This window comes from Varanus komodoensis, unplaced genomic scaffold (genome assembly GCF_004798865.1).
Source record: "Varanus komodoensis strain SLA01 unplaced genomic scaffold, ASM479886v1 scaffold31, whole genome shotgun sequence".
Classification (NCBI taxonomy): domain Eukaryota; kingdom Metazoa; phylum Chordata; class Lepidosauria; order Squamata; family Varanidae; genus Varanus; species Varanus komodoensis.
The window spans coordinates 8412457-8439439 of NW_025335780.1; the positions used below are offsets into that span (position 1 = coordinate 8412457).

A 26983-nucleotide genomic window follows, 5' to 3' on the forward strand; every position below is an offset into this window, starting at 1 on the left:
TTGTGAACTGTAGGTTGTTCACCATGGTTTCTTATCCTGGCTGGGTCCAGACTACACCCTAACCCACATTTCAACAACAACTTGTGTTTCAAGAACAACTCGCAGTCCGCCGCAGGCAGCATGTTACATTGTCTGAAGGGTTTCTTGGCAAGGGTGGGTGATCTGCCCCCCGTGGGCCCCATCTGGCCTGTGAATAACATCCACGCAACTTCCCTCCTACCTGTGAGGAAGTTCAGACAATCCTCCCAGTGTGTTCAGGGTTGAGATGGCCTTACCGGGGATCCATCTCTCTTAGGTCCGTGGACTTCCTCTTGTGCTTGGCCCTGTCTGAGAAGGCAAGCTGAGCTGAGCAGGAGCCCACGAATGCTCAGGGAAGTCCAGCTGCACAACCAGCAGCAGCACAAGGGGCCGCAGAAATGTTCGGGGGCGGCGGCAGCTCCCCTGTAAGGAACGGCTGCAACAACTGGGGTTGTTCAGTTGAGAAAAAAGGCAAGCAAGGGGAGACGCGATAGCGGGGTTTGGAGTAATGCATGGCCTGGAGTAAGTGGAGAGATGGATTTTTCTCCCTCCCCCATAAGACTTGAACCCAGGGTCATCCCATGAGGCTGACTGGTGGGAGGTTTAAGACAGATAAAAGGAAGAGTAGTTAAACGATGGAACTCACTGCCACAGGAAGTGACGGCGGCCTCCAATTTGGGTGGCTTCAGAAAGGGATTGGAGAGATTTATGAGGGAGGCTCCCAGTGGCTACTAGCCTTCCTGGCGCTTGGCTACCTCCTTGGCCTGAGGTGGCCTGCCTGCCTTCCTGCCTGCGCCAGTTGCTGAGGGGCTGGGCAGGAGGGGCCTTGCACTGTCCTGCTGGAGGGGCCCTGTGTGCAGCTCCGTGTGAATGGAATGAGCCGTTGGCCTGATCCAGCGGGGCTTTTCTTTGCATCTCCTTGTGCAAAGACCGAGCACCTGCGCAGAAGGGGGAAATCCCGCGTGTGGCAGCGGCATGGGGCTTGATTCCTGCTGAGTGCCATGGGAGTACTTGGCACACTCACCGGGTGGGTGGACTCATGGCCCCGAGCGCGTGGGCTGGAGCCCAGGGGGCCGAGCCCAGGGAATCTGGTGGATTTCCGCCTCCTAAGTGGATTCCTCACACGTGCCTTCCATTTCTCCACTTACTTCCTCCTCTCAGTTGTAGGCTTAACCTCCCTTTGAATCAAACCAGTTTACCATGACATCTATTCTGTGTTGTGAGGAAACCTTCCCAATCAGTCAAACTGTAGTCTGGAATCCTAGCTTGAACTGATGAACAAAGCAAACTTTGCTGGTCTGAATTGTGATTTAATCCAAACTGGAGGCGAGAAAATAATCCGGCAGGTGAGAGGAGAAGCTAGCATGTAAACAGATCGCCCGCTCACAATTCTGCAACACAGAATCAGCTGGCTAATTGCTCTTCCCCTACTTCTGGTTGTGAATAGAAGATGAAAATAGGTAATAAAACCAGTGAGCAGAACCTTAGTCTGGCCTCTGCATTCAGTCCTCCAGGGTTCTCCAGAAAGCCACATCCCTTTCAGCCCCTGATTGTTTGGCAGTTTTCTGGGCTTTTGTGTACTTTCCCCCTTTCTGAAAGGTTGAAATGTTTTTCTTAAGGCCCAGTGACTTTCTATGTAAGTTTGTTTGCATTTAGCTTCACCTGTTTTGTCTTTGGCTTTGTCCAGCACAGGAAGCCAGCCTGTGAGAGCATCTCCAAACTGGCATTGACCCTCAGGTTGAACCTGGTTATGCACCCCGACTTAGAAGATTGCAATGACCTCCTTTCCGACTGCGGAGTAATGATCCCTTCTGAGTGGCTGCTCGAAGGATTAGCATCTCACCCCTTGTGCAGCCAGCACAGAGTCAGATGCCCACTTGTAAACCAGGAAGGCTCCGGTTCAAATCTCGCTTCAGGCTGGACAAACCGCCATGCAGTTTAGTCCAGCCGCAGCCTCTCCCCTCTGCAGTATGGGATGGAAATAACAATACTGAACAACCTAAAGGGTCAATTTAAGGATTACGGAAATGCAGATCAAGTGCTTCTAACCCTCTCCAGTGTTAAGTACCATATACACGCAGGCATTTTATAATCCTCTGTACCGCTTGTGAAATATTTGGTATGTTCAACATGCAGATGAGTCAAGCAGTTTCTGTTTCTTTGCACAGACATTCTGGGCTCCAGCAAATGCAGCTGTATCAGCAGCAAGGAATAATAAACCATAAGAAAGAGCACAGTGTTTATGGTCGTGTGTCTTTTGCTGAAGCACATTTAGGGATATACTTTCCCGTGTACACCATTTCTGCTACCCCTAAGATGTAATGGGTGAATGCAGCAAAGCTGAGCTCGCCGATATGCACATTGGAGAAGCACATTACCTAAGAAAGCCCAGTGCCATTTTCATTTCCTCATCAGGCGTATTCTTGGTGGAAAATCTGTGTTTGCTGCTGCACAGTGCATTTGAATGGCTCTGGAGTTTAAAGATAAATGCAGATCCCGGAAGTCTAAGTCAAGAAAGAGGTGTCCACGAAAAGGACACTTCCGAGGACAGAGGTGCAGGTGCTTTTTTCCTAGGAAGACTCATAAAGATACACTCATTATGGTTTTCTTACCCTACCCTTTCCTATTTAAGAAAAATCCTCTACAGAAGCTGTGGCCTTTCAAGCTGTGGTTGAACTCCAGCTCTCCTGGCCTCGCTCAGCATTGCCATGAGACAGCAATGACAGGAGGGGTAGTCCAGGAAACTGGGGGTGGGCAGACAGGTTCCCCATTGGTACTGGAAGGTTCCCAACCTCTCTGAGTTTGTAAGGAGTTGCCCTGAATGCCTCTTCCGCCAATGAAGCATGAGAAAAGTACCAGTTGTACTGGGAAACCTGTAGATAGCATTTTAGCTGTATCTTTGCTGTGGATGCACCTTTCCCCATTCCATAGGAATGCTAAAGTGTATGAAGCTTGGGTTTTACTCCTGACCTCTCTATTTTGTGTTCATTTGAATGGCATTGTTTCACAGATAATCAACAGGCACAGTTGGCAGAGGTGCAGGGAAACCAAACTCAGGATTCTCCTGAGAAGTTAGAGCTCTGTCTCATAATTTCTGTGCATTGCAGGTGTCTGGCTGCCAGGTATTACCTTGAATTGGAAGGTAATTGGAATTGGAATTGACAGGACAATTGTCAATTTCTCTTGTCAATTTCTGTTGCATCTGTTGATTAACTCATAGCAAGAGCAAAGCAAAATGGCCATAATTGTTCAATCCAGCACATATAATCATGTTCTGATTATCCAGAGGTGCTTTGGAAGTACAAAATGTAACTAAACTCCACTATTAATAATTTCTAACCAGAGCTTATATTTTTCTTTCTGCAGAGTTCCTACTACTTCAGACAAATCAGGAGGACCAAAGATGTACGTATTTGTAGTATATGTAGAATGCATCTTGGACATTTTCCACAGCCCTGCTTCATGCTTTTTAATGGTCTATGACCATAGGGGGGAAATAATTAAAGGGCAGCCTTTCTTCCAGGAAATTGACACTGAGTTCCTACAGCTACATGCAGTCCTTTCCACTTCCAAATTCAGAAAAAAATGTGGGAGGAATATGGCATTCACCGTTTGCAAGCTAATGCTGACCCTTTCAATAGCTCCTCTTAACTAACTACCTTTCTGTACCACCCGGTAACCAACGCTCTCTGGGCAGCTGCCAGCGCTGGGGCATAAGCAGAAGGCGTCTGATGTCCAGAGCACCAGGACCAGGATGGATGGAGGCAGATGGAGGGCTTAGCGAAGCACAGGAGGGTCAGAGGCAGAGGCAAAAGCAGATACAAGCACAGGTCAGACTGCAGCAAGGCATGGCAGCAACAGAGGTGAAGGCAGAGTCAAGCATAGGCGAAGACAGTCACAGGGTTCAGGCAATGCAACAAGCCATAGTTTGCTTGCTTGCTTGTTTTTAAACCATTGCTAGTCTGTTGTGTTGTCTGAACCCAATCATAGTAAATTTGTTCATTAGAAATCACAATAAGCACCACTGGTTTGTTATATGGTTTCTCTGCACCAGCATGGCTTAATGTGTTGTCTAAACCCCGGATTGTAGTTTCTGGTAGGCAACTGCCCCAGAATCCTCTAGAAAGAGTAGCAGCAATAGAAGCCGTTTCAACCGTCCAGCTTCCGTGTGTGGACCAATGAGGAAGAGACAGATGACCTAGGCAGGGTGTGAAGCACCTTGGGACTGAATTTAAGCACAGTGACTGATGGGATACGTGCCAACAGCAGGAAGACTGAGCAGGAGGAATGGAAACTATGGCAACGTGGAAAGCACTTGATCCTCTGCTGGATAGATCATGGTAAAAACCATGGTAACCATGCAGGGTTGCATGTCATGTTGCGTGAATGGACAGGTGACGTCAAGGACAGGTGAAGGTCAGATACCAGCAAGGTCCAGAGACAAGGGTAAAGGCAAGACCAGGCAGAGATCAGATACTGACAAGACAGATGCAAAAGCAAAGTCAGGAAAAAGCAAGGAGCAGATACCTGGCAAAAGGCACAGAGAAGGAGGCGGAATCCAGGAAAGGGTGAAGTCACTGCAGAACCAGAGGCAGGGCCAAGGTCATGAAGCAGCCACCACAAAGGTTCACAGCACTGGGACAAAATGCAGCAGGGTGAGACAGCCTTTTATAACACCGCCTAAGATTTTCCGTGAGGGCTGGGATTCCCATCCCCGCAAGCACCTACAGGCCTGATACCAGCCCCGCAAGTCCCTGCTTCTTGGCCTATCCAGGGTTTTGCAGATCCTGGCAACAGTTTACAAAGATTAAGAATCTTAGGGATACAATGTTGTGCAAAATATGAAAACTGTTTACCTGCAAATGTATAAGCACACACAGCTCTAAACAATGAGCAATAAGAAGTGCAGGACCCAGATTAAAGACTTTAAAACCTTATATGCTGCCATAGGCCTAACTGAAGAGACAGATTTTAGCTGGCACCAGGTGAACCTTCCTGGAGAAATTATTGTATAAGGGCCACCACTGAGAAGGCTCTGCCTCATGTTGTCACCTTCCAAGCCCTACATGCAGCAGACACGGTGTCTTAGCTAATGAGTATGGCATTTAGGTAGGTTCATTCCAGGAAAGGTGCTCTATCAGTCCCAAGTCCTGGATTTATAGATCGAAACAAGCAGCTTGATTTGGGTTTGGGAACATTCAGACAAGCAGTCAGAGATGGTGTTATATGTTCATACCTTCTACCCTTGTTATTAATCTGGCTGTAACATCTTGCACAAGGTGCAGCTTCTGTACTGTCTTCAGAGATGGTCCTACATAGAGTGCTTTGCAGTAATCTCAACTGGAGGTTCCTAGACCATAGAGGACTGAGGCTGGATTAGGGGGGTTCCAGTTAGAGACCAAGTTTGGGCACCAACAGAAGTTGGTAGAAGGTGCCCTGTGCCCCAGAAGCCACCTGAGCTTCAAGTGGCAAAGATGGCTTCCCCAAGCTATGGATGCCATTTTCAAAAGGTGTTTTCATGAATTCTTGGCGTCTACAGGTAAGGGGAAGACTCATGAAGGTCCTGTAGAAATAGCCATTGGATATCTTGAAGTTACTTGCACTTCTCTTAAAGACCGGGCCTATTGGAGTGGCTGCTGCATGATTCTGCCTGCAACCTTCTACCCGCTAGCACAAGAGGAAGCTGTATCAATTCAATTCGTTGTGACCTCCTCCTGAGCAGACATGCTCCGTCTCTTGATTTTGTGCAGGCTCACTGGGCGCTTCATGGACAGCTACCAAAGCAGGAGCACTTTTTGGGATTGGGGCAATGATGCAAGCTAGTATTTCCTGCCATTATGAATGGATAATGCCAAGTGAATCCCTAGCACTCTCAATATGGAGTGCTAGGCAGAAGTGTTGGATCTGGCCACTATATAGCCTTTCCATAGCATAGTGTTCTGTTTCTTTTTATTTATTTATTTATTTATTTATTTATTTATTTATTTATTTATTAAAACATTTTTATGCCGCCCCATTCGCCGAAGCCTCGGGGCGGCTCACATCAATAAATTAAAATAATTATAATATAAATTAAAATATAAATATAAAATTAAAATACAGCAGTACAGTATAAAATAAGCCGCCCTGGCCAGATAAAACCAATAATGTTAACAGTTAAAATGCTGCTTGAATAAAAAGGTCTTTGCTGGACTTATCTCACAAAGTTGATTTATATATCGGTAAGATGACTCTGGATGAGAGAATGCTATTTCTGTATAAAATAACATTTCCGTTCTCTTCTGCAGGACCATCTATTCATCAGAACCATCTCCAAAGTCAAAAGCTGTTGGGAATGACCATCCCATAACTAGGTAAGGCAGGCTGATGGAGCTAATGACTTGTGTGGACAAAGCCGGTTATTGTTGGGTGTGAAGGATCCAGAGGTAAACACTACGAGGTCCACTCATTTTACTGGGAAAGAGTTAGGCTCAAAGACTTGCAATTACATTAGTGAAATGTTTTGCACATTCCCTTGGGGATCTGGAGTAAACTATACCTTTCATACAAACACAATCTAGTGCCATTTTGGGAGAGGCTGATTTCCAAAAGAAAAATGGCAGGACAGAGAACTTACATAGCTTTCCCTCACCCGTTGTTTTTCTAATTCAACTCAGTCCCCTGATTATTCCAAACATGAGACAGGGGTTGGGCAATCTGTGACTGTTCTGGCCTTCAGTTCCCATCAAACCTAGCCAGCATAGCCAAGGGTGAGGGATGATGGGAGTGGTAGGCCAAAATGTCTGGTAGGGCTTGAGTTTCCCACACTTCTCTGCACCTTGTAAAGATGCACCTAGAACTAACTGAAAGGAGCTGCATGCTGGCATTTCTGCTGCAGAGTTGGTGGAAGGAGAAGGGCCAAGCACTGCTTCGTCCATGACATCTGTTTGTTCCTTCCTTAAGCTGCCTGGCCTAGAAAAAAACTATTGGGAGATTTCAGCATCTACGGTTCTGTGTAATGTGTAGTTCCATGTGCAGCTTTCTCTTTGGATAGGAACGTGCAAGGACTGGCCCAAGGGCACCACGTTGGAGGGCTGGGCTTCAGAGCAGACATGCATTAGGCACACATGCAGCCACACCACCTCTCTGTATTATGAATCCCTGCCTTTCCCTGTACCTCAGTAGGAGAAACTGGACTGGGTGTCCAAACTGGGGACCCAGGAGATCCAGGTTCCAGTCCCCACTCAGCCATGAAGCTCTCTGGGTGACTTTGGGCCAGTCTCATACTTTCAGCCCAAACTACCTGACGGAGAAGGTTGTTGTTGCAGGAATAAGATGGTGCTGTGTAAGCTGCCTTGTGTTCCTCACAAGAGGAAAAAAGTGGGATATACATGTAATCCAAATGATTTCAATATAAAATCGTACATGGGGACAGGGCTTCCAGATGACAAAGATGGTTTCCAAGCTCCTCTGGCTGCTGCTTAGAAATTAACCACTGAGCAGAGGTGGACTGGGGAAGCCAAACTGATTTTAAAACGAAGTTCCAATAAAAGAGAGTCAAGTGGAGAGAGCTCATGTCCTTCAGTTGCCTCAGTGCTTTGTGGAGGTAACACGGAGGTTCCTTCTTCATCCAAAAACCACCACAACCACAACCTTCTCCATCTGTGTCCCTCACTCCTCCAGCTCACTGGATCTCCCAGCCTCGCATGTTCCAGAAGCCCTGCAGAGTAGGTGAGTCAGGCCGGCACCAACCTTTTTAAAAACAGACTTTCACTGAAAAGGAAAACATGTTTGTGTTGTATTGATAGAAAGAAGAATCATATATTTATCAGTTACATTTATATCCCGTCTTCTCCTCCAAGGTGGCATGCGCCACGCACACATGCCCAAAGTCATATGGATAATCCTAAAGTGGCATGCTCTATCCCTCAATTTTATTCTCACTCCAACAATCCTGTGAAGAGGTTTAGGATAAGGATCAGTGACTAGTCTAAAGGCATCCAGCAAACTTCATGGCTGAGTGGGACACAAGCTCACATCCTGAGTTCCACTCTCTAGCAAAGATGCAGCCCATGGGCCACAAGTGGCCACTTGCAAGCTTTTTGGCATCCTGTGACAGCTCTCGATAGTTATCTTGCATCTATTCAGTGCCGCGGGTCGGTGAGGCCCACAGGCCGGGAAAAGGCCAGAGTAGCCCCCAAGCTTCCCAAAGCTGCCCACCCCTGGTCCAACCACTCTTTCACTGTGACTACAGGAGAGGCATGGCGGGAAAGATACGGAGCCCGGAAAATTACTTTCTTATGCCTGAAAAAGTAATTCCAGCTTGTCTAAGGGGTGCAGAGCTGTGAGCCTGGGCAGGATCCACTCCCAGTGTCCTTTTTTCTGTTGGAGCATGCCTGGCAGCCTCCCCGTGGTTGGGAACCCCCATAAAATAGGGCTCCTGATTGCACAGATGCATGGGTATGTTTTGACCAAGAGGCATGGGGAAGGCCTTTCCACTTAGGCAGTCTTGGTGGGGGGAGCAGATGGGGATGCTGAGAAAGGGGGCAATACAGCCCCCCAGTCCCTCCCCTCCCTGTCGGATTCCACTACTCCAGCATAATCCTTGCACAAGGTTTTCTACAGTCATGTTGCACCTTAGATGTGAGTATACAGCTGTCATCTAGAATCAGAATTATATATGCTTCCCCAGAAAGTTCATCCCAGCACCAAACAGAAAGACAGGCCAGGATCTTTGGGTTCCTGGAGGCTTGGTCTCTGTTAGCGTAATGCGGGTTACAACATGCCATTATGAGATACGGTTTCTCGCATCTTTGTGCTGTGGTATGTAACCAGACCTCTTTAATAAACACCACAACATATATTGACCTCAGAGTGCTCCTCTCGTGAAAATCACAGAGCTGTGAAATATTCTCAGAAGGAAGCGATAGACTGATGAAAGATTTCTATTGTCAAACCTGGGGATCTTAGAGAATAGAATATCAGTGAATTAACTAGAAGAAGCTGCCTCCACTGCCGCTACCCACGTACAAAAGCTGTTTAAGGCGTCCCTAACCCTCTTCCTCATTCGTTTCCTATCCCCCGCCCCCTCCCGTGGCACTTATTAGCATATTGAGCATCCTGCTCCATTCCACCCTTGGTAGAGAGCTGAGGTAACAGGATTTCTCTGAGCTACAAGTTGCTATGGTAACCTCCTGTAAGGCTTTTGGGTGTCAGTCTCTAAACTTTAAGCAGCTTCAGAAGCTTAACTGCAATGCTTCTTCCCATATTCCTAGTCAAGCATCCTTCCATTTGGCCTTCAGGTTGTAGGACATACCTGGCTGGTCAGCCTTAGGCAGCAGCTGGCTGGTCCCCATCCCAAGCATCAGCACAAAAATAGGGGCTCACCAAAGCTCTTGTCCCAGCCCTAAGGTGAGCCAGTCTGCCAGGTAAAGAATCACCTGTGTTGAAACATGCTAGGAATTTCGATCCAGTGAGTGTCTGTCATTGCAACTTGGTCAGGGTGTAAGAGGGAACTGCCCCCTGCCTTCTGGGTCAATTACCATTTTGCTGTGATCAGACTCATTCTCGAGAATAAACACTTAGCTTTTTAAGCTCTCAGCCTTGTTGTGCTTTATTGGGCCGAGCTCACCAAGGTAAGGACCTCTTGTGTCCAACGAGGCCACACTGGACACCTTGTGGAGTCAGGGGCCAGGACCCTCCCAGATCCTACATATGACTCGAGAACGGAAGTAACACAGATATTAAATCTTGTCTTTGCCAGTTGTGCAAACTTAATTCTGCAAACATCAGCACTGAAGAGCTATTCACATGGCCGGACATTTGAGAGGTTAAATATACTCCAGCACACATTCCAGCTTCTTAGTCCTTATAAGAGAGCGGTGTCGTTGTTTTTTTAAAATCCCAACATGCTGTCTTATCCTCATTAGGCAATGACGTAACTGCCTCAGATAGTATTTGTGGGGGAAGGAAAGTATAAAGGGAGAAACTGATCTGAAGATGGGAGCCGAGAGAGACAATTTCTCTGATTGTGCTATCTAGTCTTTATGAGCTGTTGCATTAACAGAGTCCTTAATTAAGCTGCTGTTAAAGGCACAGGGACAAAAATCAGGGTTTTAAAATGTTGGAATACCTTGGCTGCTATAAACAGAAACATCTGATCACCTGAATGAATTTTGCTTATGTGAATTTCTGGTTCCTTATGGACCACATCTTTAACTGAGGGTGAATTAATTTGGAATATTAATTTGCATGGAGTCACAACTCCTCACTATAATCATCTTTTTCAAGAGCAGAAAGATTTTTAGGTGGCAGCTGGAGGCAGAATATTTGAAGACAGCTGTGCTATTTCAGGATCTTTGCAACTGAGCGACACTGGGTTGCTTCCAGATGGGCACTTCCAAAAATTGCTGTTCTATTGCAGGCAATGTGTAGAATTTATGCTTTCCACATTTGGGGCATTCAGTGTCTTTCAATGTCTGTACTTCACACTAGGTTTCATCTACAGTCCAGAGGGCATGATGCTAACGGGCAGCTTTTACACAAATTTAGAAAAAAATAAAATAAATTGAAGGTATGGCATAAGCTGTGTAGGAAAGAAAAGGATAACGCAAGCACAACCATACTGAATCTTCAAAAAAGCCAACTAAAATTGTAGTAAATCACAGTTATTTCAATCATGTTAAAATGTACAAGAAAAAAATAAATTTTAAAAGACCCACGAAAAACAATATAGACAAAAATAAAAGTGTGTTGACAAAACAGGCAGTGTGCTAGTTCTTTACGGCATTTAAAAAAACAATAGAAATGCTTTTTTGCATTTAAGTGCTGTTCTGTGGCTATGATAATTAAACAAGACTAGCTACATATTTGAATAAAAATATATATCTAAGCTGGAAAGTAAAAGGGAACATGGCCCAAGTTTTAAACGCATAGGAAAAGCATGTGACCTTTTTAAAAAAAATAGAAGGGTAGAGTTAAGGCATCTTATGCCAGCAGAGATTGTGTTATTGCTTGGACTTAAAAGTCAGATTTTCTTCTTTTTCAAGAAATATGGGGAAGGCACAAAAGGACACAAAATCCACAAGAGGATTTTATCTGATGACAAAATTATGTGGATGTCTTATAAAGACTGAAATAAATTTATGCTACTTTCCTAGCTATTTCTAAATCTTGGCAGATAGGAAAATATTGTAAAAAAAGTATGGAAATGAACTTAAGAATTGTATTTGAGCAGCAGGGTGGTGGCTCACAAGTGAATAATTCTTGCATGGTAGGTTATATTTTAGTCCAAGGAAAAATAGCTCCAATTTATCTGACCTTTCATAGAATGAGCTTTTGAATAAAACTCCCCCCTAGCAATAAATGTTGCCATCTGGTTCTGCATGCTGGATGGGAAATACGGGGAATTGTAGCACTCTTTTCTGTCTAAACATGCATAGCTGCAGCCTTTGTTGTTAATGCTTTGTAGGATTCCTCTGGGGCAGTTAGATATGCTTATTAGTCATGGTGGCTAGAGAGTAGTTTGTTTTCAGGAGACGCCTGCTTTCCTAAGTGGATGTGTTGGAGTCACTTTCCTGGCGATTGTTTACACATCTCACTTCCCAAAACAACTGGGAAGGCAATATCTTCCCATCCCTTTAACTCTGAAAATGAGTTGCATTCAGCAGCTCAGGGTATTTTGGGCAGAATGGAAATGTGCTTTCATGATTGGCTACGGTGTCGTTCAGCTTTTTAATCCCTGGCTAGTATTTGTGATCTACTCTTCAGTGAGGCGCATTTAATTCTGCTTGGCACTGTCCGGCCAGTGCCTTGGCAGAAACGAAAACGGTGATCTGCAAGCGCGTTTCCTGAGCCCGCATCACTTCATAGCTAGCCGACGAATTGCCCCCGAGTGCAAGCGGCCCGGCCCTTCAGCAGTGTGCAGGCTGAGGGACTGATGAGTCGGCAGGTCCTCCTCGCTCAGGTCCCAGGTTTCTGCAGTCAGGCTGCCCTGGCCTCGCCGGCTCCTCCACTGCGGCTGCTCCCCTTTTCTTGTGCCTGCAAAGCATGCCTGTGGCCAAGCGTTCCGAACAGGGTAGCAACTGCAGCAGTGATGCAGGTGACTCAGGGGACTGCCAATGTGGAGTGTCCTGCCTCTGGACTGGAGAGCCCTGTGTGCGTTGCGTGCATAATGAGCCCAGAGGGCCCCTCGCTGCATGCCCACAAGGAGCTCGGGGTTCCGCTGAATATGGTTGCTTGGTTGTCTTGGGTTGGACCCAGACTTGGGCATATCCGCAGTGGACGCTGTAAAATCAAAGGGGATTGTTAGTCATGACTCCCTCAAGTCCCAGTGATTTCAGAGGGTCTGCTCTAAGCATGGCTATGTCTGGATCCAACCCGGTAAATCAATAAAGGTGAAATTGTGTATTTATTTATTAAAAATGTATACCCCACCCTTTCAAGGTGTATGCTTTACTCAGCCCTGTTGATGGCTTCTTCAACAGTTCTTTCCTCTCCAACAAGCCATGTTGGTTCAGGCAACCCAACCCACCATGCCAGGCAAGCAGTGCCTGGCTTACACCACGCCTTAAACAAGCTGCAGTGTTTAACCCACAGTGATTGTGGAAACCTGCTCAGTTTTCTGCTAAACCAAGAAGAAAACGTATAAAAGACACAGGCTTAGCTGATCCATTTGTTTTGGAATTTTTATTCTTATTTGTACAACTTACAACCAACGAATGCAGCAGTTCAAGAGTATATCAGGCAAACAAGCAAAAAAAGGAGGAAAATTCAAAATATTCTCTGGAGGAGCTTATAAGGCCGATTTAACAGTGGGGGAGACAACAGAGGGAGAAGGGTAGAAAGGGCTGGAGCTCGGCTGTTGCGGGAATTGAAGCTCAAAGCTCAAGCCAAGGAAAGCCATGGTCATGGATACGTTGAGAATTGGTGCCATGCCTGAAGGCAACTGACCTGTACCTGGTGCTCCATGCATGGAAGCACAGCAGACGAGGGCCACTGCCCTCTGTCTTCCTGCTCATGGCTGCATCCTGCTGGGGTGGAGAAGGGCACGAATCTCTTTCAGGTATATTTTTGGCTCCCCTGCACCTGTTCAGAAGATACCCCAAGCTATAGGTAATAGAGAGAGGTTGAAATTGTAGTTAATATCAGGAAGTCCTGTGCTACATATAAAGACAATAAATACATTTTGTTTATTTAATGATTTGTATTCTGAGACAGTCAGCCCAAGATATTCGGGTTCCAAGTGAGAGCTATTACTATAGTAGATTAAAATAAAAGAAACAACAGCAAAGCAAATGATTGACAATCTGTTAATGGTACCCCCAACTCTGAAATGGTCAAGATGATGGCTTAAATGATTAAGAAGGTCACTTTAGCCTTCATAATGGGCTGGGTCGATGTATCCCCCTTTCTCATAAAGAGTCCTGCAATTCCAAAGTCATTTGGGCATGTGGAATTCTTGCAGCTAATGTGTTCAAAGGGAATACAAAATAAGATGAAGGACCTACCAAAGTTCCTTCTCCTCCTCCTCCTCCTCCTCTATGTTTATTTACCACAGCCATCAGCCACAGCCTGCTCTGTACTGCATAGTTTTGAAGGCATTTCTGTACCATAATATTCTTAATTGGAAATGTAATCCTGCGCATGCTTATTGGGAATAAAATCCCATTGTGTTTAGTGATGCTTACTCTCTGGCAGAAGGTTTAGCACTGAAGGCAAAGTTTGCAAGTCAATGTACACTTGCCCAGCAGAAATCCCACTGGATTCAATGAGACCTAGCTTCTGAATAGACATGCATAGAATTGAACTGATGGACCAGCAGTAACACCAATAAGAATTGCATTGGTCATTTTGTCAATATATTAGCCCTAAAATCATTTTGGAGGTACTTGCTGCCCCAATGATACAAGCCCATTTGATCCATCATATTTACAAGGGATGTGTTTTGTTCTTATAATCCCAGTGTAACATTGTGATTTCGACACTGAGCAGCTAATAGGTAGAGCACTTACTCTAGTGACAGTTTTCTTAAAATCGAGCCATTGGCATCTCATCAGCAATTTTTGGAACTGAAATCCTAATTAAATGTTCTTCGGAGGAGCAAATTTATTGCATTGCACCTCATGGAAAGGGATCTGTTGGCTGCCTAATCAGTCGGAGTTGCCAAATGAGATTGATTGAGTGATTGCTTAAACAAAACAGAAGGGTGAGAAAGTTGCCGTTTCATGGAGGGCGCCTGGGTTAGTGACGGGGTGATCTCAGCAGTGCTGGAACTGCTTCCAGTGAAAGCAAAGAGGTTAAAGTCCGGCTGTTGAGGGCTGGGAAATCTTCGGGAGCAGAGTTTCAAGTGGCGTGGAGGGCTGCAGTAGAGAGGAAGAAGGAAGGCATTTCCATGGTGCGAGCAGGGTTCTGACTTGCCTCCTCTGCCTGTGTTTCTTTATCAAGTTTCTCTCCCCTGTGTCCGACTCTTCTCGGCATATTGACACGCTCAGGGTGTTTTTGCATGAGCATTTACTTTGCATTTTTAATGCAGTCTTTTGAAATTTGGGAACCCCACCAACTATACCTGGCCCTGCTTTAATTTTATAGTTCAATAGTTGCTACTGATCTGATGCAAGCAGGACTTCTCCTGGCAGGCGGCCTGATCCGCTCCCTATGATGCCAGTTCTAAACATAGTCTCTGGAGACTCAGGACTCAACTACGCAACCTCTTCTCTGAAGAATTAACCTTAGCTTAGTGCTTACAGGGCATTATATGAATAAACATAGTATGCAGGCTCATTCATAGCTGTTTCCATTACCTTTTATCCATGATTCACATTTAAGCTGATTTCTTGCACAATTAGTTGATGCATTTGGAACTTGTGCAAAATCCTTGGAGTGTGGCTCTTGGCGGGGAAAAGGCTTTTGGGAATGACCAGCTGCAGCTTCCAGGCACCTATTTTGCTGTGCTGCCTCACAAAGTGATAGTTTAAGATGAAAATGGGAGGCTTTGAGGCACTTTGGTGGCTGCCAAGAAAGGTGCCCAGGGGTGCAATTTCCTACCCTGATCCAATTCAAAACTGTGCCAAGTTTTATCTGGCTGGCTCATCTGGAAGACCGTTCCAGATGGTCCCCCTAACCTGGGGAAGCTGTATGAATAAGACACACAGCTGCTTTTTTGAAATAAATCTAATCTGTTTTGTAGGCAGATATGTCCAGCGAAACCCAGTGAATCGGATGCAAACAGTCTCAGAACTGTGACTACAGAGAGAACTCGGAGGTAGGATCTTCTGCCTTTGCATTAATCTGATGTCATCACAGGTTGAGAATTAACAATGTCAGCTGAGTTTCAAGTATTTTGGGCAATTAAAAGGGATAGCTTTACGTGCGCTGCCGGATCCTCTTGTAGGAAGGACGGGATGTTTTTTGGCTAGAGCTGGCTCATACGACTTGACCCGGAAGCTAAGCGCAGTCCTTTGCCCAAGTGCGGCAGCCCACTAAGGACTCGACGGGATCCTTTTTGCAGTACAAAAGCAGGGGATGGGTCTTCCTGGCATTTCAGAAGCTGCCAGACATGGTATGAGGGCTGGCGCTGCAGAGGGTACGGTACAGACCTTGACACAGAGTCCTGCTCTTGGGGTGGCACTTGGGGTTAGTCCACTGTCTCTCACTCTGCCCAACCTCCCAGAGCTGTAAATATAGAAAAGAGGTAAACTCATATGCTTTGCTGGTGCCATAAAGGAAGGATGGGATACATGTGGACCCTCCTCATTTATGCAGTACCCTTTGAAGCTAACCACTGAAACGGTTTGCCCTTTTCTTCTGCTGAATAATTACATCAAGCTTAAAAAATGTATCGCCATAAATGCACTGGGATTTCTGCTGCAAAAGATTCCATGGGGTTTATTTGCTCGAGTATCAGATGTACACTTCTAGCACACTGGCACTGAAGTGTCTGTCTGTTTCCTTCTGCTGATTTTCCTTTATCTCTAATGAAGCCAAGACCTGGAAAATCTCATTCAAGCCAAAGCCACCAGTGACAAAAGTGATCAAAGGTAGGTCTCAAGAAGCTTCTTGACAACATTTATTTCCGAATATGAAGGTGCGGCTGGGTCATGCCAGTGCTATGGAAAGATGGGGATGGAAGCAGAAAGCAAAGGTTCACAGAACTGGGCATTAAATTGCCAGAGCTCAGGTTGGAGACCCTGGAAGTTCTGAGAGCTTTCCTCCTGAGAGAAGAGCCCATCTGAGGGGTGAATTTGCAGAGAAGGATCTGCAGAGTCGTAGATGTAGTGAACCATCTGCGGCAACCGATGGATGTCTCGTGGTGCTGCTGGTAGGTCTGCAGTTGTGAATCGGCACCAGAATTAAGCTGCGCCCTGCAGTCCCCATGCCCCCCACCCCAAGCTCTTAAGTGGGTCCCCAAAGGTAGCAGGGAGTAGCCTGGGGTTCCACTCTGAACCTCCAGAAGTTACAACACTTCCCCCTTGGCCAAACCCATTTGCCCTGTTCTGGGCTCTGCAGAAGAAGGAAGGGATAATACACAACATAACGTTGTACTTACTTGTGCAGGACTGTCCAAATTTCATAGTTCCAGATGACATTTTCTTTTTCTTAAAAATTAAACTGAGCTTAACTATAAATTGCCAGGAATATAATTGAATTTAAGCTGTAAAGATTTCATGGGGTTTATTTCCTTCAAATTACTTTAGCTGTTCATTGAAATATCTCTTTCCTTCCTTCCACTGATTTTGCTTCATTTCCAAGAAGACAAGACTTGAACAGTCTCATCAAAGTCAAAGCCACCAGGGATAAAAGTGAGCAGGAGTAAGTCCCAGAAGGCTTTTATTTATATTTTTTAAATTATGTTTTATTCAATTAATGCATATCCTGCCTTTCTATCAAAAAATGGCCCACAGGGCTACTAATTAATTTAATTTAAATTTTAATTAAAAGCAAACTCTTAATCAAAACATAACATAAAAACAAGCACATTAAAATCACAACTAGAGCATAAGAATAAAAGAAAAACAGTGTCAGCTCTTTGACTTAACTTGTTTCCAGAGATGAGGCTGTAGAGAGAGCAGAGGCCCAATGTACCAAAAACAATTTCAGCCCCAGTTTAATCAGCTATAATCACAAAACTGGGTTCCAAGCCAACCAAGAATGTCATGACGGTCCCACACTATGAACTTGCCCAAAACATACTCCTGTGTCCCCTGAATCTATTCCGTGATGAAGTTGCTTTGCATTTTTCCTTCCATCCCAGCAGAGGCTGATAAAGCAGTAGATAAATCTGCAGGTTATGCAGTGTGTCTGGGATAGAGCATGACTGACTCTATAAAGTTATTCGAGAGTAACCCTTTTGTTACTCTTTCTTATTTGTACAAAGCTGCACCAGTGTTAGGAAAGTGAGAGTGGACCCACAGCCTTTAGGACATTACTCTTCCGGATTTCCCAGAGAGCGAAGCTCCTTTTCCTTTCGCCAAACCATTGATCATTTGGTTCTTCAAAAACGGAATACGGCCTTACCATATGCGAACATCATAGCTGGAAGTCTGTGGCACACGGACATCTGTATACTGTTACACCCCCCCCCCCACACACACACATGCAAAAAATGCAAGAATGCCAGACGTGGCAATTTCTACATAGGTTCTCCAGTGTGGTGTAGTGGGTAAGAGTGCTGGGCCAGGGCTCGGGAGGTCTGGGTTCGAGTCCCCGCTCAGTCATGCAGCCAACTGGGTGACTTTGGGTCAGCCACTCACTCGCAACCCAACCTACCTCACAGGGTTGTTGTTATGGGGATGAGACCGACAGGAGGAGACTCATGTAAGCCACCTTGGGACAGAAAGGGAACAGCAGATATTGGGGTTGCGGAGAGGCAAAGAAATGTGGTACAGCCCTGCTCAAATGCTACAGTCCACGCCGTATCACTAAAGGCAATGGGGAGGTCTCCCACCTGCTGGCTGGCCAGGCCTGTAGCTGGCCCCGTGGCCCTCTCTCAGAAGCATTCAGGGAAGGCAGACCCAGCAAAGGAGAGGGTGCACAAAGCTTTCGGAAGTAACAGAAGCATCCCCCCGCCCTGAACTCACATGTCACCCAGGAATGATCAAAACAAGGGGTCGGTCAGGGCTGCCAGCAGGCTTTTCCAGTTGTAAGACTATCCCTGCGAGTGCTGCAGAGCTGTAAACACGGTCGGTACAAAAGGGCCGAGCTCTCCCCCAGCCTCAGAGCCTCCGTGTGGGTCTGTCATGTCCAGGGCAGCAGCGGCGATGGGTCTGCCGTTTTCTTCAGGAATGCCCCCCGGCAGGTGAGCGGAGCGCTCCCTTTCCTGCTCTCCTTATTGGCCACTTGGCCACTCTGCACTGCAATTTTGAATCTGCTTGTATGTGCTTATTTCTCTCGTTTTAGCCAAGTACTTGTTTTGTTTACCTGCAATATTGGCATCCTGAGGTCTCAGGTTATTGCATTTTATGCTCACAACAATCCTGTGAGGGAAGAGGACAGCTCTGACCACATTGGTCTGGGCACACCATCTCCCTGCTCACCTGGAATTGTACCCATTATTAGTCCAATGTAAGGCCCCTTCTCTACAATAGGTCTACTCTAAGTAGGGGTATCACTCTGGAGAGAGTGGGTCTCCTGTGCTGATTGAGTGATCACGAGGATACAGTACAATCCCTTGGAGGCCGCAATTTCCCAGGACTGGCAGAGAGGGCGGGCAAAGTGGCTTAAGTGTGGAGCTGGGACTCAGGAGATCGGGACCCCCATCCCCACGTGGCCACGAGGTTCACAGGATGACTGTCGGCCAGTCACTCACTCTCAGCCCAACCCACCTCTCAGGGTCTTTGGGAGAATCAAACAGAGAGGCAGGGGATCACATACCCCATCTTCATCTGGGAGGAAAGGTGGGGTAGGAATGGAACCTATAAAAGTGGGGGGGGGGTCATAAATTCTCCACAGAACTTGATAACTGAACAGAAAGACAAAGGAGCGGGTGTGTGCAGAGGGGTGGATGGACATTTACCATAAAAAATTGCATAACGAACAAGGTTCTGCATTGCAAGTCATTTTCACTGAACTGGAAGCCTGAAAAGGTGGTGGAAGAATGCATGGGTAATTACTAAAGGTGCTTGCAGAGAAATGATGAGGGAATGTGTTTGCTTCCAGAAAGTGTGGGATCAAATCATCAGACCATGTCTGCTGCACTCTGAAAAAAGTGTGTTTTCAGTTTAACATTGTTTGGGATTGCAGCCTTGAGACAAAAATAGTGACCTGGTATAGGATTGCACTCCCCTCATCCCACTCTTTGCATACTCCAGTCACCCTCTGTTAGTGTAGCGTTCGATTAGCTGTGAATCTGAAACTGTGTCTGTCATGGATTTGTTACTTTATTTAGCATTCCATTCAGGCCCAAGTGCTTCAGTTCAGCCCTTTGTCAGATCAATCCGTGCATCCTACCTGTTCAAGGGGCAGCAATGGGCGGATCCTGCAGCCACACTTCTCTGCCCTGTCATCAAACAGACGTCCGAATCAAGTCACAGTGCAATTTATATGCTGGTTTTAGAGTTTTCATAAACCTTAGTTTTGATCATGTCACTGAATCAGGAAAAGGGAAGCAATCTCCACAACAATATTAAGGTATTTAAAGTTTGGAGGAAGAGTACTTTGCTGGAATTAATAGTTATGTAACTTATATACTTACTATATGTAAGGATATTTGAAACTACATGCTACTTTTTTGCAGTTGACAAATCTTGATGCATTAAGTTCTTTCAAAGATGAAAAAGACAAGCCACTGATTATTGTCCTTTTTTCGCCACAGGGGAAGAAACTTAGATGACCTCATCACTGTGAGTAACACTGCACAGAAAAGCAGAAGGTAAGGCTTTTAATGCTCTTTCTGTTGCTCATTCCAAACCTGCTTGAAGTGATTGGTGTGTTCCTTCCCCATTCACTTTGACACTCTGATCAAGCACCGGTCCAGTATTTCTTCCTCTGTGGAGCTAAATGGAGCCCTGGAGAAGAGGTGCACTGCATGCCTATCATTACAGGCCTGAAACTCCAGATGGGAGTACCTACCCAGAAAAGATTTGGTGCATACGAGTGGCAGGAAGCCTTGCTCTTTAACACCTGCCTCTCTCAAGCATCTTGAAATGAATAGCAAGGAACCAGCACTTTTTGAACAGTATCTGCGCTTACTGGAATAGTCGTGAGTTGAGTTACCAAGAAAGAAGTTCCGCTAAAAATGCTGGGCGTTCCTTCCACATACAACATTTTGGACTGTGGCATTGGTTAACTTAAACTGCACTCATGCACACTCTTACTTGGGAATGAATCCTACTGAATATGGTAAAACTTAAGGAAGTATGCACAGAATTAGTCCATTGGGATAGAACATCTTGGTTTCTCATAAAGGAACTATTCCATGATTTATACTTACTGCCAAGAGTGTCGAACGGACCTAAATTTAAAACTCAGGTGCGCTCTCAAGTAAATAGTGATGCCTTGATCAAATTGGACTTTTCCCAACTTTTTAAAATTGTTCCTAACATCCAGTAAAAGTGTGTTTTGGGTGATCATCCCAGCATATTCTCTTTCTTTGGCAGAAGCCAAGAAGTGAATGATCTGATAGAAATAAAACCATCTGCTGTTGATCAAAATAAAAACCGGTGAGTCTTAATACTAATATCAGTCTGTTCATCATTTATCTATCTAAATATAAGTATTGGCCACCTTTAAAGGAGCTATTGTAGTCCCGGACCATTTTCAGTGCTTAAATCCTATTGGGCTTCCAACCAAACCAAACCAAACCCCACACAAACAGAGGAAAGGTTGTGACTTAATGGTGGAATGCATGCATTGTATGTAGGTTTCCTGGGATCTCCAGGCAGAGGAAAAATCTTGCCTGAAACCCCAGAAGAGCCACTGTGTAACTTTCCCGCAGTTGTGCACATTTGGATTTATTTAAATGTGCAAAAATTATGTTCTTTTCCAGTCACAAGGTAAACATGTAGCATTAGAAGAACTGAGTTTTTACATTATTTTCTATAATACATCCTAGCATATTCTCTATCTTTGACAGAAGCCAAGAGCTGGATAATCTCATAGAAGTAAAATCATCTGCTGTGGATCAAAATAAAAAACGGTGAGTCTTAAAACTAATTTCTATCTGCCTGTCTACCATTTGCCTATCTAAATTTATTTTGGGACTGCCTTTAAGGGGTGATGATTCCATTCCTGGGAAATCTGCAGTCTTTAAGTCTCATCAGACTCCCTGAAAAAAAAAAGTGCACAAACAGTGCAAAATAGACTAGTTGATGCTCAGTAGTAAAGCACAGGTAGAAGAAACTGGACTGGAATCCTGAAGTCTGTAGCTCTGCAGCAGTTTTGAATATTTCATCTCAACTTAATTGCACACAAATCCTCTCCTCTCCTCTCCTCTCTCACATACATGGAACTTTGCAAGAACTGAAATGTTGTGTTATTTTCAGCAATACATCCTAGCATTTTCTCTGTCTTTGGCAGAAGCCAAGAGCTGGATAATCTCATTGAAATAAAACCATCTCTTGTGGATCAAAATAAAAATCGGTGAGTCTTAAAACTAATTTCATCTATCTAGCTAAAATTATTTCTGGGCTGCCTTTAATGAGCCTAGTGCTCCTGTAGTCCTGGGCAATTTTGGTGTGTGAGACTTAGAAGGGCAGTGATGAAAGACTTAGAAAGGATCAGCAAGGTGACCAAGGCCAAGATCATCCATGCTATCATATCCTCAGTGAGTATGGCTTGGCAAGTTGGACAATGAGGAAAGCTGACAGGAAGAAAATGAACCTGTTTGAAGCACAGTGCTGGGGGAGAGCTTTGCAAATACCGGCAGAAAGACAAGCAAGTGGATCCTGGAGAAAATCAAGCCAGCATCTCATGAGAAGGCAAGACTCTGTGGAGAAGCCCAGCGTGCTAGGGAAAGACAAAGGCAGAAGAAGACAGGGAAGACCAAAGATGAGAAGGATTGACTTCCTAAAGAAAGTGCAGCCTTGAAGTTACAGGGGCTGAGCTGAGCTGAGCTGAGCTGAGCTGAGCTGAGCTGAGCTGAGATGTTAAGGATGGGACTTCTGGAGGGCGTGCTTTCACAGAGTCACTGTAAATCAGAGATGACTTGACATCACATAACACAACAGGAAAGTCCCATTGGAATCCCTACAAAGAAGTACATGAGAGCAGAAGGGAAAGGTTGCCACTCAGCAGGAGAGCACAGGAAGGAGAAGCTCTTCTCCGAAACCCCGAAAGAGCCGCCATGCGACTCTCCAGCAGTTTTGTATATTTCCATCTAAATGCACAAAATTCTTTCTTCAATCACAAGAGGCATACACTCTGTTGCAAGAACAGAGGTGTTTGCATTATTTTTCGTAATACCACCTAGCATTTTTTCAATCTTTGACAGAAACCAAGAGCTGGATAATCTCATCAAAGTAAAATCATCTTCTGTGGATCAAAATAAAAAACGGTGAGTCTTAAAACAAATGTCTGTCTGTCATTTATCCAGCAGAAATTATTTTTGGGCTGCTTTTAAGGGAGCCAACCTGGGCAATTTGTAGTGTGTCGAGGCCCATTGGACCCCCTGCAAAAGAGGACACCAGACCGCAAGGGAAGGGCTGGCGCTCAGTGGGAAAGCACGTGGTTTGCGTTCAGAAAGGCCTCCGGAATTCCAGAGAGGAGAAACTCCCTTTTGAAGCTCTGCAGGAGCACCATGCCACTCTCTGGAAGTTTTGTATATTTCCTCTCAACTGAAATGCTCAAAAATTGCATTCATTTTTCAGTTGCAAGCCAAATACACAGACACTCTGTTATAAGATCTAAGGCACTGGCAATGGTTTCTGTAATGCATCCTAGCATATTCTCTTTCTTTGACTAAAGCCAAGAGCTGGGTGATCTCATAGAAGTAAAATCAACTGCTGTGGACCAAAACAAAAAATGGTGAGTCTTAAAACTACCTACCTACCTCATTTCACCCTCAGAAACCTCACAAACCACACTGCAGACTATTTTCAACTCTGTGTTTAGTGTGGAAGGTGCAAACTTATTTATTTATTTCACTTGTATACCACCCAGTAGCCAAGGCTGTCTGAGCAGTTGGTCATTCCTGATCAAAAACAAGGCTCAAGACCAAAAAAATACAGCACAAGGTGGTATCTTGTGTATCCAGATACTGAGGGTCTTTTGCTCCTTTCAGTGAGGGTCCGATTATTTACGAATCACTACATGTGCAGCTTACTCCTTTACGTGTTTACTCAGAAGTTAATCTCATCACTTCATGGGACTTACTGTTGGGTAAGAATGCAGAGCCGTATTCGGTCTCATTGCACTCATTGGAGCACATGTGCCAGTAGGGCTGGCATAGGATTTTACTGCTAGTGCCCCTTAAACGCCAGCAGTTCCCAATGAATAGAAGAGCCTCTGCCATAGACCCTCTAGGCTACTGCTGATCTGAGGGAACGAGGGCTTGGTGGAGCACTGGCACCACTCTGGAGGCACCGCAAGGAACGCAGGATTGTAGCCAAAGACTGCGGGTGCTGAATGGGATTAGTTCTCTGCTCTCTGCACAACCTCGCTGCATTAGAGTGAACGAACAGCGGAAAGGCCTAGCGCAGGGCATGTGCCGTGCATACAAAATGGTGCCTGGCGCTGAAGGCCATTCATTTGGAAGTGCTTAAGGGCTTGGCACAGACCCAGCGGGTATTCAGAATGCAAGCAAAGGAGCCAGCAAGAAGATTTGCGAGGAGGACTGGCTCGCTGGAATTTCCCCATAAGAAATATTCCCCTTTCCCCCTTAACAGTTTGTTTTCCTGGTCCCTGTTGTGTAGTGCAAGAAGAGAGAAGTGATGAAAATAAGTATTGTCAGATGTCTTTTCTTACCTGTCCTCCTTAGGGCACCTGAGCAAGATTTTGAATCTGCCAACATTCCAGGCTCTCAATCAGAGAAGGACCATTCACACCAGGTTGCAAGAGGATCCAGGTACCGTACTTGAAAATCATTGAATTCAATGTTTATTTTTTCCTCAAGTGTCACAAACTAGGATTGTTTAAATTAAATGTTCCCAGTCTGGCAACTCCCTGCTGGTATGGGAATTCTGATGCACACACGGCCTTCTCACACCTGTAGATGCCTTCCAGTAAAATGCACAGGTTTGCATAAATAAAGGGACACCCAGCCAACTGTCTGAAAGAACAGCATGTCTGTGTGCCCAAGCTCCATGGGTGTGGTGGGGAAATAGCCAGGGCTGCAGCTTTCATCTCACGCTCCCTTTACCACAGTCCACAAACTTGCAGGGATACACAGGCCATAGGAAGGGCACGCCTTCTATCCTGGGTCCTACCACTAATCGGATCCTGAATTTGCACTGTTCAAGAACAAAAGGGTTCCACGTGCACCCCGGTAATAACCCTCAGATCTGTTGGTTGCCCCTAGAAGCTCTGTTCAGGAGGTCTGTGACTGGGTATAATCAACTCAGTTAAGTGTGACTCCCCTCTGCTGGTCAGTGTGCGGGTTCCCCTTTGCACTGGCCAAGGTGCTTGGTGAAGAAGACTTCCTGCACACATGGAAGTGCTCCATGTGATCCAGTGCTGAGATTTTGCCAAAGTTCTGGATTGCACAGAAAACCTCCACAAAGAGAGGAGGTGCTTGTCTTCAGACTTGAGAGCAGAGAGCAATAAAATGCAAGAGGGGGAAGAACGGGGCTGGAGTCCCTGGCCTCTTACACATTTGCCTTGTGTCTGGATCAGGATCATGGCTGCTCACGGAGACTGTGAAATCCATGCTATCCAAATGGGCTTAGGAAGATGTTGGCACAGGGTCTTTGTTGTTGCACGCCACTGTTGGTGAACTCTGTTCTTGTTTCCATTCATTGCCTTACACATTTGTGAGTCATCAGTGGGTAAACATTGCTGATCAATTTTAGGTGTAATGTACCTTTCTCTGCTTCTGATTACTTGGTAAACTTATTTCCCTATTTTGGGAAGGCCTGGCCCTTACTTCTTACACTCATTTTCCACACTTCAAAACCACTCCGCACCTCCCTAGCCTAAGTAGTTTGTCACCTGTTTCCTGGCTAATGTACCCTTCAGGAAAGGTCCCCGAAACTTGAATGGATTGTACCACTTCCGACTGTGGGTGGGGATGCCTTTTCTGAATGTTCCCTGCACATAAAGTAGTTATGCCTCCCAGTGAAAGAGGAGCTAGGCCAGTATACACTTAGCTGTGTTAATTTCTACTTGCAAAATTTTTCAAAAATGTGATCCCTGGCCTTCGCGTTGAGGTGATACAGTCACTTCAGAATGCAGTCCATCTGAAAATTGCCCAGTAGCCAGCTCTAATGATATCCATGACAAATTTGACTCAGTGCTCAGTGCTCAAAGACATGGAAGCTTTCCAAGTAGTAAAATTGTCGCATCACCACTTGATAAGTATCTTTCTGTGTCATCAAGAATTGTAAAAATGCAGCTAAGTGTTAGTCAGGGGGGCTAAAATAAAGAGCAATGCATAGCAAAGGGTGCAATTGTATGTGGACTTTGCCTTTTATCATGTTACTTATTTTAGAGAATAAAGTGCTCTGTGTTTTTGTATATATTTCAGCTATAATGCCTCAAGCAGTTATTCACTTCCAAAGGACACTATTGTGTACACCAGAACATATGAGAATAGGTACCTGAAAAATACACAATGTATTTTTCCCACATGTTTCCCTGTATACTAATTCCAAAAATAACTGTTTAAACATGGCATGTTTAAACGTCAGCAATGTTATTTTTCAGCTACAGCATGCCTAACCTGATATGCCTGGTCTCTTGGCTGCATAATAGGATCACACCATCAGAGTAGGGAGAAATGACCGGAAAAAGAGATTGCTAGTCACAAGTTATGGGCACAGTGCTTGCTTCCAATTCTAGTAAGTTTAGCTTGCCTACTGCTATGCTGGGTTATGTCCCAGGTGCATTTTACATGCACACATGTGTAGATGCACGTACCCATGCATGTAAATACACATGCATGAAAGATGCATGTAAATATAGAAGAAAGAAGATTTATGGAGTGCCGGGTTATGGAGCATACCCTTGCAAGCCAAATGTAGCCAACGAATCAGGTATGTTTGCACACTAAATCTCCTTGTCTTGCTACCAGGCTGAAACGGCAAGTTCAGGCTTGGAGGGAGTTCTAGCATTGGAGGGAACTCTATCAAGTACATAGAGTTCAGCAGGGCAGTTTCTGGCTTGCATTTTGCACACTGTGCGTCTACTCTACATCACACCAAAGGAATGCCATTTATTTTTTAATTAAAACATTTATAATCTCACCTTGCTGAAAAATACTGAAAGCAGCTTAACAGCATCATCATTTAAAACCATTCAATATGTCAAAAATGAGAACTCTGAAACAAAAATAAATCAGTGTAAGTACAACACAGATTCTTTTAATTGAAGGCTGCTCTGGATGTTACTTACACTGATGTGAGCATATGTTAGGGCAGGCTGAGGTGGAAACACTTGGAGGGGAGAAATGATAGCGAAGGCGGACTGGGCACTTCGTTTCTCAACCCATGGCTTCTCTGATCCCAGTCTGCCTTCTGGAAATGGCTTTTCCCTGGACATGGTAGAAATACAAAACAGCTGTATCCAGCTGTTTGGCTGAACGAAAATACCCTTTCTTTAGGACTGCACTAACATGAACAAAATCAATATATTAAGGATTTTAGTCTTGCATGCATTCTAATGTAGTACATTCCTTTTGGGAGGGCTATACTCACACAGTTTCTCATGGAGATGCATTTTTATCGGGTGTTCCCTTCCTCATTGTGACCGCTGCAAAACTTACCATGCCTCAGAAAAGGACGGTGAATTCCAAGATCTAACCAATACATTTGGGTTAGATGTGGAGTACTCCAGGCTTACAAATGTTTGAGTGTTCGTAAATTTAATCTGTCAGCAAAGTCCACTTGCAAGTAAGCCT

The 26983-nt window shown here is 45.1% G+C and overlaps 1 protein-coding gene across 1 annotated transcript in view; it reads left to right on the top strand.

Annotated features, from left to right (window-relative positions):
* Positions 1-26983, top strand: part of SCEL (sciellin) — a 44466-nt gene that overhangs the window by 13008 nt on the left and 4475 nt on the right. Inside the window, exons 8-16 of the mRNA XM_044437759.1 lie at positions 3385-3423; positions 6306-6371; positions 15185-15259; positions 15978-16034; positions 16747-16806; positions 19808-19864; positions 22424-22486; positions 23909-23995; positions 25613-25681. Coding sequence (XP_044293694.1) covers positions 3385-3423; positions 6306-6371; positions 15185-15259; positions 15978-16034; positions 16747-16806; positions 19808-19864; positions 22424-22486; positions 23909-23995; positions 25613-25681 — 573 coding nt within the window. The remainder of the gene's footprint in view (positions 1-3384; positions 3424-6305; positions 6372-15184; positions 15260-15977; positions 16035-16746; positions 16807-19807; positions 19865-22423; positions 22487-23908; positions 23996-25612; positions 25682-26983) is intronic.